Source organism: Triticum urartu, chromosome 4A (assembly GCF_056163025.1).
Source record: "Triticum urartu cultivar PI428250 chromosome 4A, HENAU_Tu73, whole genome shotgun sequence".
In the NCBI taxonomy this organism is placed as follows: Eukaryota; Viridiplantae; Streptophyta; class Magnoliopsida; order Poales; family Poaceae; genus Triticum; species Triticum urartu.
Window position 1 is genome coordinate 22,672,166 of NC_141876.1, and position 14,490 is coordinate 22,686,655.

At 46.0% G+C, this 14,490-nt stretch overlaps 1 protein-coding gene across 5 annotated transcripts in view; it reads left to right on the forward strand.

Annotated features, from left to right (window-relative positions):
* The window catches only part of LOC125529832 (uncharacterized), a 30,952-nt gene extending 26,103 nt beyond the window's left edge, over positions 1-4,849 (forward strand). For 4 of the 5 annotated variants that reach the window (XM_087517573.1, XM_087517576.1, XM_087517575.1 and 1 more), the window contains 2 exons: positions 3,319-3,438; positions 4,364-4,847. In XM_087517573.1, coding sequence (XP_087373699.1) covers positions 3,319-3,438; positions 4,364-4,543 — 300 coding nt within the window. In that variant the 3' untranslated portion in view covers positions 4,544-4,847. Of the gene's footprint in view, positions 1-3,318; positions 3,439-4,363 lie in introns of all 5 variants that reach the window. The other variant, XM_087517577.1, reaches the window with a different exon arrangement.
* The last annotated feature ends 9,641 nt before the right edge of the window (positions 4,850-14,490 follow it).

The window sequence follows — 14,490 nt, forward strand, 5'->3', positions numbered from 1 at the left end:
CCCTCTGTCGCTCATGTTCCTTGACTTACCATGCAGCTCATATCTGGTGGTCAGATTGTTGACTCTAGTTGTAGGGTCATTCTCGACTTTGATTCATGTTCTATTCAGGATCGTCACACGGGCGCTCTGCTTGGTGCTGGCCCTCGACGCTCTGATGGTCTCTGGGAGCTTGACTGGCTTCGTCTTCCCTCCGCTGCCACCGCCGCCAGTCTCGCATCCCCTATAGCTGCATCTACCAGCTCTTTTCAGCAGTGGCATCATCGTCTTGGCCATTTATGTGGTTCTCGTCTCTCATCTTTGGTTCATCGCGGTGTTCTGGGGTCTGTCTTTGGTAACGCTTCGTTGGATTGTCTGGGTTGTCGGCTTGGTAAGCAGATTCAGCTACCCTACCCTCACAGTGAGTCGGTGTCCGAGCGTCCTTTTGATCTCATTCACTCTGATGTTTGGGGTCCGGCTCCCTTTGCTTCGAAAGGGGGTCATCGCTACTATATTATCTTTATAGATGATTTTTCTCGGTACACTTGGATCTATTTCATATCTTCTCGTAGTGAGGTCTTACCTATATACAAAAAATTTGCCGCCATGGTTCATACCCAGTTTTCCACTCCTATTCGTGTTTTTCGCGCAGATTCAGTTGGTAAGTATATCTCCCATGCACTGCAAGGATTTCTTGCTGAGCAGGGTACTCTTACTCAGTTCTCTTGCCCTGGTGCTCATGCTCAGAATGGTGTGGCTGAGCGCAAGCATCGTCACCTTCTTGAGACGGCGCGTGCAATGATGATTGCTGCCTCTCTTCTGCCTCACTTCTGGGCCGAGGCTGTTACCACTTCCATCTATCTCATCAACATTCAACCTTCTACTACTCTACAGGGTGGTATTCCTCTCGAGCATCTTTTTGGTCGTTCTCCTGATTATTCAGCGCTCCGTTCGTTTGGTTGCATTTGCTATGTTTTGCTTTCCCCTCGTGAACGCACCAAGCTAACCGCTCAGTCTGTTGAGTGTGTCTTTCTTGGATACAGTGATGAGCATAAGGGCTATCGGTATTGGGATCCTGTCGGTCGCTGGATGCGTATTTCCCGGGATGTGACCTTTGATGAATCTCGTCCCTTCTACCCACGTCCATCCCGCTCGGTTTTTTCTACGGAGGACATCTCTTTTCTTACATTTCTAGATACACCACCCTTTGTGCCCAGTATTCCTACTCCTCGTCCTGCTGTTGCAGATCCGACCCCGTCCTCTCCTACATTTTCTTCTCCTCCCTCATCGCATGACTCTCCACATTCATCGTCGATACCTTCCCCTTCTCCACCTTCATCACCGATACCTTCCCCTTCTCCACCTTCATCGCCGATACATTCCCCTTCTCCACCTTCATCATCGATACATTCCCCGTCTCCACCTTCAGTGATTCCACCTCTTCCCTCATTTCCTTTCCATTATACTCGTCGTTCACGTGTTGTGGATAAGTCTACAGATGTGCCTTCTACTTCTGATGTGTCGTCTTCCTCCTCTCACCCGACTTATGGTCTTCGTTCTCGGCCTTGTCCGCCCCCTGACCGTTATTCTCCTTCTCACTATGGTATTTCCACCGTTCGTGAGCCGACTTCTTATCGAGATGCTATTGTTCATCCTGAATGGCAGTTTGCGATGGCAGAGGAGATTGCTGCCCTTGAGCGCAATGGCACGTGGGACCTGGTTTCTCTTCCTCCCCGTGTTCGTCCCATCACTTGTAAGTGGGTCTATAAGATTAAGACTCGCTCAGATGGTTCTCTTGAGCGTTATAAAGCTCGTCTTGTGGCTCGTGGCTTTCAGCAGGAGCATGGTCGTGATTACGATGAGACTTTTGCTCCTGTGGCCCATATGACTACTATTCGCACACTTCTTGCCGTGGCCTCTGTTCGCCACTGGTCTGTGTCTCAGCTTGATGTTAAGAATGCTTTTCTTAATGGTGAGTTGCGTGAGGAAGTTTATATGCAGCCACCACCTGGGTATTCAGTTCCTGATGGCATGGTTTGCCATCTTCGTCGCTCTCTATATGGCCTTAAGCAAGCCCCTCGTGCTTGGTTTGAGCGTTTTGCCTCTATGGTCACTGCAGCTGGTTTTTCGCCAGCGCTCATGATCCAGCACTGTTTGTCCACCTTTCTGCTCGTGGTCGCACTCTTCTTCTTCTATATGTTGATGACATGATCATCACTGGCGATGATTCTGAGTACATTGCTTTTGTTAAGGCCCGTCTCAGTGAGCAGTTTCTTATGTCTGATCTTGGTCCTCTACGTTACTTTCTTGGGATTGAGGTTTCCTCCACCTCTGATGGCTTTTATATTTCACAAGAAAAGTATATTCATGATCTTCTTGCTCGTGCGGCTCTTAGTGATGAGCGGACTGCTGAGACTCCTATGGAGCTCAATGTTAACCTTCGCGCTTCTGATGGCGAGCTCCTGTCTGATCCGACGTGTTACCGTCATCTTGTTGGGAGTCTTGTCTATCTTTCCGTCACTCGTCCAGATATCTCATATCCTGTCCGTATTTTGAGCCAGTTTGTTTCCACTCCCACTTCAGTTCACTATAGTCACCTTCTTCGTGTTCTACGATATCTTCGTGGCACGATCTCTCATCGTCTCTTTTTCCCCCATTCTAGCTCATTACAGCTCCAGGCCTATTCAGATGCTACGTGGGCTAGTGAACCTTTGGATCGTCGTTCACTTTCTGCTTACTGTGTTTTTCTTGGTGGTTCTCTCATTGCCTGGAAGACGAACAAATAGACTGCAGTTTCCCGTTCGAGTGCTGAGGCCGAGTTGAGAGCTATGGCTCTTCTGACGGCAGAGGTGACTTGGTTACGATGGCTACTGGAGGATTTTGGTGTTTCTGTTACTACACCTACCACTCTCTTGTGCGAGAGTACAGGTGCTATCAACATTGCGCGGGACCCCATGAAGCATGAGCTTACCAAGCATATTGGTGTTGATGCTTCCCACGTGCGCGCTGCTGTGCAGGATCATGTTATTGCTCTTCAGTATGTCCCTTCCGAGTTACAGCTAGCGGACTTCTTCACGAAGGCACAGACTAGAGCACACCATAGATTTCACCTCTCCAAACTCAGTGTTGTGGATCCACCATGAGTTTGAGGGGGGGTGTTAGAGTTATATTAGTGATGACTTTTGGTCTTTTGCATTCTAGCCTTTTAGCATCCTCATGTACTTGTATATATGTTGCCTTTGGCCTCCTAATAATATCAAGTTGCTTTCATAACAGGATCTATAAATTTTCTTGGTTGCACCTGCATGCTTATTGAAGTTTAGTTTGTTTCTTCTTTTGCAGATGGTTCAGGCTTTACTTGTTGAAGACGTAGGCTATGATCTTGCTGTTGATATCTGGAGTCTTGGTTGCACCATTATCGAGATGTTCAATGGAAAACCTCCTTGGAGCTATCTTGAAGGGGTAATAATTTTGAGCTTTTTGATTTACATTATCAGCATGCATTTCGTGACTCTAGTCTGCGTAGCATAGAGAAAATAATATAAAATGAAGCGCTTAAGCTAACCAAATCGTTTGTTTAGGCAGACATGACGACCGTCAGAATCAGCACTGTATCATTCTAATCCTAAGCTCAAATGCTCCTGCCATAAACAGTAAATCCCCCCAAAATAATAGTGAAATTTAAACAAAAAAAATTGTCAACAAACATGCTTAGTTCTCTACTAATGTGCAAATTTTGGTGATGGAATGACATTCGTGGTGTCGTCTGAAAAAAAAACAGAACAAAATTAATGCTCCAAAGTACTTTAAAAAACAGCCTTTTTGAAGCATCGATTTTCCCCCAGAGCATTACAAATGTTTTTTTATTCATGAAACTTTGCACGCAGGTGAAACACTCAACAATGTTTGGCACCCCAAAAATTCAGTTTTTTTTAACTCTTCTGCTATTTATTTATTTTGCCAAAAATCCATGTCGCACTAAAACACAAAAATTTAGGAAGTTTATGATTTTAAAAGAAATGTGAATAAATGTCTCCGATTTTAAAAGAAACGTCTAATGTTGTACAGTAGACTGAGTATTCAAATCATGAAGTTTTTGTTCTCATAATCTCTTTCCAGAGTTTTCTTTTGCATAATCTCTTGTCAGACGTAATATAAATATCGGGCTAGAGGGCCTAAGAATAAGCTATAGTGTTAGGTTTATTAGTGAATTGTCAGGGGAAGTCTAATATTGACCTATGTCCATATGCACACATAAATATGTGTGGAACGTAATAACCGAAAGCGTTGTCACGAGTTATTGATCATTGGTAACTTGTAGTCTCGGTATCAACACCATAAAATTGTACGAGAAAGCTACTTCTAAGAACCTTTTTTTTTACTACAGCCTGCTTTAATGTTCAAGATTTTGAATAAGGACCCACCGCTTCCTGACAATCTATCACGCGAGGCAAAGGATTTTCTGGAATGCTGTTTCAGGTGGAATCCAGCAGTGAGGCCAAGCGCAAGCAAGTTGTTGAACCATCCGTTCATCAGGAATTCAAGTCATTACAGCAAGCATGTTTAAGAAGTCATTATTGCAGGCTGTGAGGAAGTCATTCGAGCAAGCTGTGACCCATCCTTAAAAGGGAAAGGGAGCCGCTAGGGATCAGACTACTGATCCATTGCAATGTACTCCCTCCGTTCTTATATCCGTATCTAAACAAATTTAAAACAAGTAATTTGAAATGAAGGAAGTATCAGACTAGTCATTGAGCGTAGGATGAGAAGCATCATGACCATCAGATTCGGCAGTACATCCTCACGCGGGATTGCTTCCTTAAAAAGTGCGACTCATTAATTAGTTTGCATGCGTAATTTGCACTAAATGGAATCAATTTGTTTCCTACCAACTACTCCTAATAATCAGGGCATATCAAATTGATTGAGCGCCATGCTGTGTGTTGCCATGCATGCGGTTTGCTTCCATACCATTTGTTTTCAATCCTTATTCGGGTCTGCATTGTACACGTGAGCCTATGAAAGTTTTTCCATGGTGAACGCAGTTTGCTTCCATCTAGTTAGAATCTCTACTCCTAACTAGGATCGCCTGCGTGGCGCGGGTTCTGTCAGTGACTAGAAGGCAGGGAGGAGAGCGTGTGGTCCTTTTTTCGCAAAAATACCCTCAATCTTTTCTCACATAAAAGCTCCTGTTCACGTTGGAGAGTTGGCAAATTTTTTCCGGCCTACATGACCAGTAGGTCCCGTCTGTTAGTACACTATATTATGGAAATTGAAAGACAAACGTAACCCTGGCTGTCGAACTTGCAAGTTGCAACCATGGATGGGAAAGAACCGGTCATAGCCACTGCACCAACAATGTCATCACACCCAGAGTTCATAACCTTTTGTAATGTAGTATAACAAAGTCGCTCTTGGAGCTGAAATGAGCTGCAGTCAGTGCGGCCCATCTGCACCTGTTTCTCTTTTTCGGAAAGTTGTAAAGGTATTTAAATTCTGACCTCACTAATGAAAATAAAGTGTAATTATTCTTGCGGTACGAATATTAACAGAATACGGAATAAATTATTTTCCAAATTTTTCACGTATTATTTTAAAAGTATGCATATATTTAAAATAAGATTTTGAAATATATAAATGTTTTAATACTTTTCGAAAATACAAGTAAGGGCGACGCTACGGCTTGGCGGGCTGAAAATAATAAAAGATCCGCCGTCTTGTTGACCATTAGATGGGCATGCTAGTATGCCCATTCGGTCTACCCATGTAAGCAACCACTGCAACGTGGCGTGTAGAGAAGACGGCGGATGCGAGTGATTATAGTGTTTGCCTACAAATAAAGCTCATTTTGCACTTTTTTTAGAAATTTCCATAATATACCATATATATATATATATATATATATATATATATATATATATGACTCCTCATTTATACTCCCAGGTGTACATACTCCCATCTATTAACAGTTTTTTAATTGGCGAATCAACCTGTGGTTGAGTTGGTTAGGTGGACAGTGGTATCCCCAACCCACCAGGGTTCAAATCTCAAGATGATATGCCGGCTCAGTCTCTCAGAGGTGCTCATAGGGGTAGGATGTGTATGTGTGCGTTCATAGGTGTGAGTGTATGCGCGTGTATATGAGCGCTTGTGTCTGTACTGATGCTAAAAAACAGTTTTTTAATTGGACATGCCGGTTATGGATAAGTAGCACACCGGCCGATTGGTAGCCATTTTTTAAGCGTGCATGCAACTACTTTCTTCTAGCGTGCATGCATGTGCTTCATCCTAAAATTAAGGGATAAAAAACCCGATACCTTTTTTTGCAAAAGAAAAATACCCAGATACCTTTATCTGCATGTGTGTTTCATTCATATACTCCTAGTTTTTCTAGAAGCCATTCATATAGTATATAGAGGAATATTCCTTCAACTTGAAAGGTAATAGTATATGTACATTTGGAATATATGAATTTGCTGAGCTTGCATGCATTGTTTATTTCATATAGTAGGTCATATATACTATTTTGGATGAAGTATATACTAATTTGGATGGAGCGCACATATACCACATTTCTGCGATTAAGTATATACCACTTCTTTCGCAAAAAAAACTATATACCACTTCTTGTGAAGTTGTGATGGATATACCATATATTGTGGGATGGAGCATGTACCATATATTTTTGTGATGGAGTATATATCAAATTTTTTGGTAATGGGTATATTCTTCGCCATGGAGTATATACAACATTTTTTCAATGGAGTGTATGCCATATTTTCTGTGATGAGTACATACAAATTAATGATGAGTATATGCATTACAATGGAGTATACCATATCTTTAGATGAGGTATATACACTATTTTAGCGATGGAGTGTACATAGCAATCAAAAAAAGTAATATTAATTCTAAAAGAAGTATAATAAAAAAGTATAATTCATTTTGAATGCTGGCATTCACTACCGGAATCGCCCCCTATGCCGACGGCCAGGGCCGTCGGCGTAGGCCTGAGTCCCGTCGGGATAGGCCTATGCCGACGGCCCCCGTCGGCATAGGGCCGTCGGCAACATATGCGTCGGCACAGCCAGGGAGTCCATCGGCATAGAAAAGCCGTCGGCATATATGATACGCCGAAGGGGGCCGTACATCTATGCCGACGGCCCTGGCCGTCGGCAACTATCACGCCTAACGGCGGCCGCCGTCAAGTCTGCCCAACGAACGGTCGCCACGTGGCACCAGCTGCTGCTCTAGGACCAGGGCTATGCCGACGGCCTGGCCGTCGGCATAATTTGAAACTAAGCCGACGGCCAGGCCGTCGGCATAGTCCTTCATACAGAGCTCCCAGTAGCTGACACGTGGCACCTATGCCGACGGCCTAGCCGTCGGCACAGTTTAAACTATGCCGACGGCTAGGCCGTCGGCATAGACGCCCACGTGTCAGCTACTGGGAGCTCACGCTAGCCCTATAGCCGTCGGCATAGTTTTCTTTTGCTTTTTTTTTCTTTTTTCTGTTTGTTTTCAGATCAATTCAATTCAAATAGCAGCACATATCAGCAGATATATATATGATGGGATAGACATATAAAACACAACGGGATATCATCCGGCACCATCACAACAATATATGCATAAGCATCATCACACACAAGTCTCTAAATGAACATCATCACAACCAACATAAGCATAAGCATATAGAGAAGCACACAAGTCATCTAAATGATCATCACCACACACAAGTCATCTCAAGCATCATCACCACACAAGGATCATCGAGCACCGCGGAGGTCGTCACTGCCAAGACGGCCAAAGCCCAGGTCGTCACTGCTAGCGGCAGCGCTACCGCCAAGACCGCCTCCGCCTCCACCTCCGCCTCCGCCTCCGTGGATCGGAGTGGTCGGGCTCCGTGTCTCCGGAGTGCTGCGAAGACCACCGCCAACGGTAGATCCACCTGTTCCCTGGATGTTGAAAAGACATATGCACGGTATATATGACTGTGTTGAAAGGCATGACATGCTTTGGGTGAATAGATTGGGGATGAACTAACCGGCGAGGGGCCAGCGTTCTGTGCCACAAACTCCTCAAAGCTCATCAGCACTGGTTGTGCTGGAGGGCATTGTGCTGGAGGGAACTGAGGACACCTGCCGGCCGCCATATCCTGAAAAGCCTGCTGCATCTGGCTATCCCTCTGCACTTGGTGTTCATAAAGCCTCTGATGCCACGCCATGGTCTCCTGGCGTGTGTACTCCATGTAGGCCTACGGTATGACATGATGGAACTCATAAAACTACTAAATGCGGAAAATGAAGTGAGAAATGAAGATAAGAGGGAAAATACTTACAGATTGTTGCTCCTGAAAGAGGGACTGCGTACTAGTCACTAGCTGGCTCGTGCGCCGGCTCAGGCTCGGGTCGATCCGACGAACCTGTGTGTAGGAGATATTAGGAGTGATCACAGCATCGAGAATCGCCTCCCGACCGTGCTCCTTGGGCCCCATCCTCACCACCGCCATGTCGTCCAGAGGCGCCGCAGTGGGGTCAGGTGTGTCAGGATGTAACTTCAGATACGCTTTGGAGTAGGCCTTCTTCCTCCCTGCGGTCTTCTTGCCGTAGTACTTGGGCTCGGCAGGCTTGGGGTCCTTCCGCGTATGGGCGATCTCCCACGCCTGCATGTGTGAGAGCGGCCGCTTCAGTTTCTCCTCCTGCACCACCAAACAGAGGTTAGTCATACATAAGAAAGTGATGGTAAATAGAAGAAGAAGAATGTTTAATGGGGTTAGTCATACATTAACTGCCTTGTGGAGATAGTGGTTTCGGTTTCCCTGAGCATGTACTCCCTCCGTCCCTCGGTTAGCCTTATTTTTGGTTCTCAAAGCCGCCCAGGCTCCAGCCTCATCACACCAAAGATCCACCAATGCCGCCTAGGACTCGTCTTTTCCATAACACCAATTTGGACACACCTACATAATAAAAGCATAATGGCATGTAGGTGTGTCCAAATTGGTGTTATGGAAGTATAAAGCATAAAGCATAATGTACCACAAGGTAATGAAAGCATAATGAAAGCATAATATATGAAAGCATAATGAAAAATCTTTTATACTTACCGCCAAGAACTCGGGCCTCTCTAAGGTAATGCCCATCCTCCGCGCTTCTTCCTTGGTCATCTTCACACCAAGATAGTCGTGGTAGTATGTGGAGATGGCCACATAGCGCACCTCGTACTGCATCTGGCGGGCCTTCTTCTTGCATTGGCGCAGCACGATCTGGTCCGCTCTAGCCCTGTGCTCTGGAAGAACTCGATATAATTTCTACAATCATGCATGAAACAAGAATGGAAGAAGCCATGAGTTAAATCATTCATGAAACTAGAATGGACTTGTGCTTCTAAAGAGAACTCACCCAGAAAGTAGTGATCACGGCCTTGGCATGGGTCTCATGGTCCGCGTGGCGGGCCGCTTCCCAGTGGTCCCAGCTCGTGGCCAAAACCCGACGGTCCGGCTGCCTGACTGGATCAGGACAGTACAACCCCGGCCAATATAACTTCAGCAAGACGGTGATGAGGCCGTTGGGAATACGGAACCCTTTAGAATATATGCAGTTGCTGCGAAAGAATGAACTATTAGCATGTGACAAGAAAAATAAATAACAACCGGAATAAGCATGTGACAAGCAAAATAATGAACCACTTACTCTTTTCCCGTGGGCTCAATGAGCCACTTCTGCTCCTCAGTAGCAGGAACCTGCTTTGGTAGCTTTGCGTTGCCACGCAGCCACCCCTTCTTGTCAACCCCCTTCCCGTCACCACCATCATCCCCGCCACCACCCTCCTCCTCGCCTGCCTCTCCCTTCCCAACCTCCTCCTCCTCCTCCACCTCCTCCTCCTCCTCCTCCACCTCCTCCTCCTCCTCCTCCACCACCACCTCCTCCTCCTCCTCCCTAGAGTGTACCTCACTAGAGGAGGGTACCTCACTAGAGGAGGGCCTCGAAGACAACACCCCTAAGTCAGTGAGGGTGCGCTATTTCTGGCCGCGACCCCCTGTAGTGGCTCTCCCCCAGCACCTCGTCCTCTAGAGGCTCTCCCCCCGCCCCCTCCTCCTCTAGGGGCACCTCTCCCTCGACCTCCCTGTGAGGAGTCATCGTCAAGTAGCCGAGGGGGAGGATTATGTGCTCGACCACTCCGACTAGGCAGGCCGACGACCTTGCGTAGGAAACCCACGCCGTTGGCCTTCCCCTTGCCCATGTTCCACGAACCTGCATTGAAAAGAGAAAAAGCAATTAGTAAATTAATGAAATGAAGGAAAAGGCATGATAATAAACACATTAATAAAAATGCATAAAAAGGCATATTCCTAAACTATAGAAAAAAATACTTGAAACGTACATCTGCTAGAACCCATATGAATCATCACTGTTGTAACCTCTTTCTCGGTCCGTCTCATCATCACTATCAATCATATCATCTTTGTTGTCCGACGGAGGTGGAGGCTCTTCCTCGTCGTCAGCGTCTTCGTTTAACTTTTCTAGCATAAGTATGTCATTTTCATTGACAATGGTCTCACCATCATTCCGTGCATCGTCAACGTTTGGGTCCACATCATCATCACCCAATGGTCTAGCGTCATCGTTTCTAACCACATCATCATCATCAGGTTGCTCTTGATAGAACACTCCCTCATATGTCATGGGGTTAATGTTGTAGTAATCGTCTTCATTCGGGTCTGGTAGCTTACCATGTGGCGACACCTTGAACACAACTTCCCAACCCTTTAGATACACTTTCTGGCATGGGTAAGGCAGATAATATACTTGTGTAGCTTGGGTAGCCGCAATGAAGAGATCGGCTCCGGCATAGACGGTTGATGGTTTAACTTCAACCAAACCAATGGAAGGCATATGTTTTACCCCCTCCCGCGGATCGAACCATCGGCATTTGAACACAGGAAGACTTAGGGTCTCACGCCCTTGGCGGAATTTAACCTCGTATATATTTTGTATCCTTCCGTAGTAGTCTACTGAATTTTGACCGGGGGTGTACACTCCAATATATATAGTTTTGGGATCGGGGCGGCTGTTTTGGTGCTCCTCTGTATGGAAGCGATACCCATTCACATCATACTTTTTACATGTCATGACGGCAGGGTCAAAACCCATGGAAACCCATCTCAATTCATCATCCATAGATATGTTCGGATCTTTTCCCTACAAGTATAATGGAAATTGTTGCGTGCATTAGTTCGGTTAACTAATAAATGTTGAAGTAGGTATTTAATAGGGGAGTGTGGAAAATTACTTTCTCCATGAACCAAGCAACAAAAATTTTACGTCCAGGGTTTCCATGACGGAGAAGAGTAAGTGCCTCCGCCTCAGTAGGAGGATTCATTCCCGTCCATTCCTCTTGAACGAAATCACTAAAAAAAGATAAGCGGTGTTAGACCGGGACTAAGTGAACATGAAACATGATAATGTGGAAGACATAAAGGAATGGTGTAGTGGTATTACCTCATCCACACTTCCTCAACTTCCTTGATGTTGTGCAAGATATAGAACATGAGGTCCTCCCACTCTTGTCGTGGCATGTTATAAGATTTCGAGGCCCCAGCCCTCCCACCTTGCGCGTTGAATAGATCGAGTCTGGGTTGATACTTGGGCTCTTCTATATTGTATCGAGGCACCTTGTTATGCAGATGGGGAACGTGGTCTGGATAGTATGATGTCCTGAGGTCTGACACCTCCTCTAGGATAACTGCCTCAGCTATGGAAGCTTCAATCTTAGCTTTGTTTCCACATTTCCGTCGGAGATGCTTGTTCTGCCTCTCAGGGCCGTACCGCCAGCGATTTTGCACAGGGCCCCCCAACAATACCTCGTTCGCGAGGTGCAGAATGAGATGTGTCATCGGAGTAAAGAAGCCTGGCGGAAAGATCTTCTCTAGCTTGACTATCAACTCCGGTGCCTTCTTATGCAATTTTTCAATCACCTCTTTACTTACTTCTTTAGCACAGAGCGTGCGGAAGAAATGTCTAAGCTCGGCAAGCACTCGCCAGACATGCTTGGGGACATAGCCTCGAACCATCACCGGCATTATCCGCTCAATCCATACATGGTAGTCATGACTCTTCAGGCCGGTCACTTTGCCCGTTGAAAGATTGACTCCCTTACTTATATTCGATGCATAACCATCGGTGAACTTCAAAATTTGTTTCAGCCAGATAAGTACTTTTTTTCTGGCGGTTTAAGGACAAAGTCAGCATCTGGCTTGAACCAGTTTTTTCGACCGCCTGTGGGAGGCTTCATGTTCAGGCGTGGTCTATCACAAATTCTCTGTTGATCGGCTCTAGCTTTTACGTTATCCTTCGTCTTATCAGGAATGTTGAGGATCGTGTGGAAAAGGGACTCTGCCACATTCTTTTCGGTGTGCATCACATCAATATTGTAAGGAAGTTTGAGGTCCTTGAAATAGGGAAGCTGCGAGAAGGGGGTAATGTGCGTCCAGTTGTGCGTCTCACCATATCCCTCGAAGCCTTTGGCTTTGGATTTGCCTTTGCCTTTGACTTTAGGCTTGAGAGCTTTTAGCTGAGCAAGAACATCTGCCCCCGAAAATGTTGGAATCTCGGTTACTTCATGAACAACCCGGCCTTTCGTGAAGTTCTTCTTGTCTTCCCTGTCTGGATGGTCTGGAGGGAGGAACTGTCGATGCAGGTCAAAGGCTACATACTTGCCACCCTTACTCAGCCAAATCATTCGCAGAGCCTGCATGCACACTGGGCATGGCATCTTACCACTTGTACACCATCCGCAGAATAGAGCATAGCCGGGAAAGTCATGCATGCAATAGTGCAACCAAACTTTCATCAAGAAATTTCTCTGCAGATCCCGGTCGTATGTCAACCTCGGAAAGTACCAAGAATGGTGCAAAGCATCCACAAGCGGCTGCATAAACATACCCAATTGCTTCCCCGGGTAGTCAGGCCCCGGAATGATGAGCGACAAGAACATGGTCTTCCGTTGCATTAGGGCACCGGGAGGAAGATTGAGCAGAATTACAAACACAGGCCAGTAGCTGTATGGATTGGACGATATACCATATGGATTCAACCCATCACCTGATATGGCTATTCTGACATTCCCAGCCTCGGCTGCTTCCTCGGGGTATTCTTCATCGAATGACTTCCATGCTTCCCCTCCCGATGGATGTATGATTTTTTTTGGATTGTACCTTATACCTTCCTTGTGCCACTTCATCATTTTGGCAGACTCCTTCGTGATGAAAAGGCACTGCAGTCTTTTTATAAAATCAAGATACCGAAGAACCTTAACGGGGATGGTTAGCTGCTTTTTCTCACCATCCTCACCGACCACCTCAATGTACCGAGACGAACCGCACTTCCTACAGTACTTGTCATCCGCATACTCGTGCCTAAACAAAAGGCAATTCTTCGGGCAAACATCTATTTTCTCATAATCCATAGAGAGTGCCTTCATGATTTTCTTTGTATTGTTGATGCTTTTTGGCAGTTCATGACCCTCAGGGAGGCTGTTAGCCCATACTCCCAGGAATGCTTCAAAGCATTTCTGGCTACAGCCGTACTCAGCCTTGACTGCAATCAGTTGCGAGATGGCATCCAGCTGAGATATTTTTGCACCCGCATAAAGAGGTTTCTTCGACGAGGCCAAGACCTCCAAGAAGGCCTTTGCGGTTGCCTCCGGCTCCTCCGGTTCATTCTCTGAAGGTGTCGCATTTGCCGTTTCTGCAACAATGACATCATCTAGCATGTCCCTGACCCCGTCGTCCTCATATCCATCGATGCGTTGTCGCATCACCTCCTCTCTACCACGGTCCTGCTCGGCTATGTTTATCGGCGGCATGTCAAAGCTTGGCATATATCCGTGTGTGCGAAGGTGCTCACTCATGTCCGTCTGATTTCTACGGTGACGTCTGGCACATCTCGCACAGGGGCATGGTGGGATAATTCTCATTGGACGACGGAATATCTCCTTCAAATACACATCGGTTTTCGCGATCCACTCTGATGTTACTCGATTCCGACGGATAAAACCATTGTACATCCACTGATTATCTGCCATCCTTTGCTTTTGCAACCCACACAACATAATTAAGGATTCACTTAAATTAATCACATCAAATTTTCAGTTTCTACCGTGTTTAATCCACCTACATCTCTAATAGGTAAAGATGGGTCCTAATCCCACCCGAGGATGTGTAGATTGAGTACGTTCTCCATTCTACCCCGTTCCGAGACAAAATTTCGGCAGCACCTCCCCGCTGTTCTCCAGATACACGTCTCGGCAAATAGCCGAGAGAATGTGCTCCGGAGAACAATGGGGAGGCGCCGCCGAAATCCTGTCTCGAAACGGGGTAGAGCATGGAGAACATACCCAATCTACACATCCTCGGGCTGTCCGTGGAAAACGCTGGACAATCCGAAAGAGCTGCGGTGATAAATATGCAATTGAATGCATATTTATCGATGCAAACCTTTCGGACGGGAGACG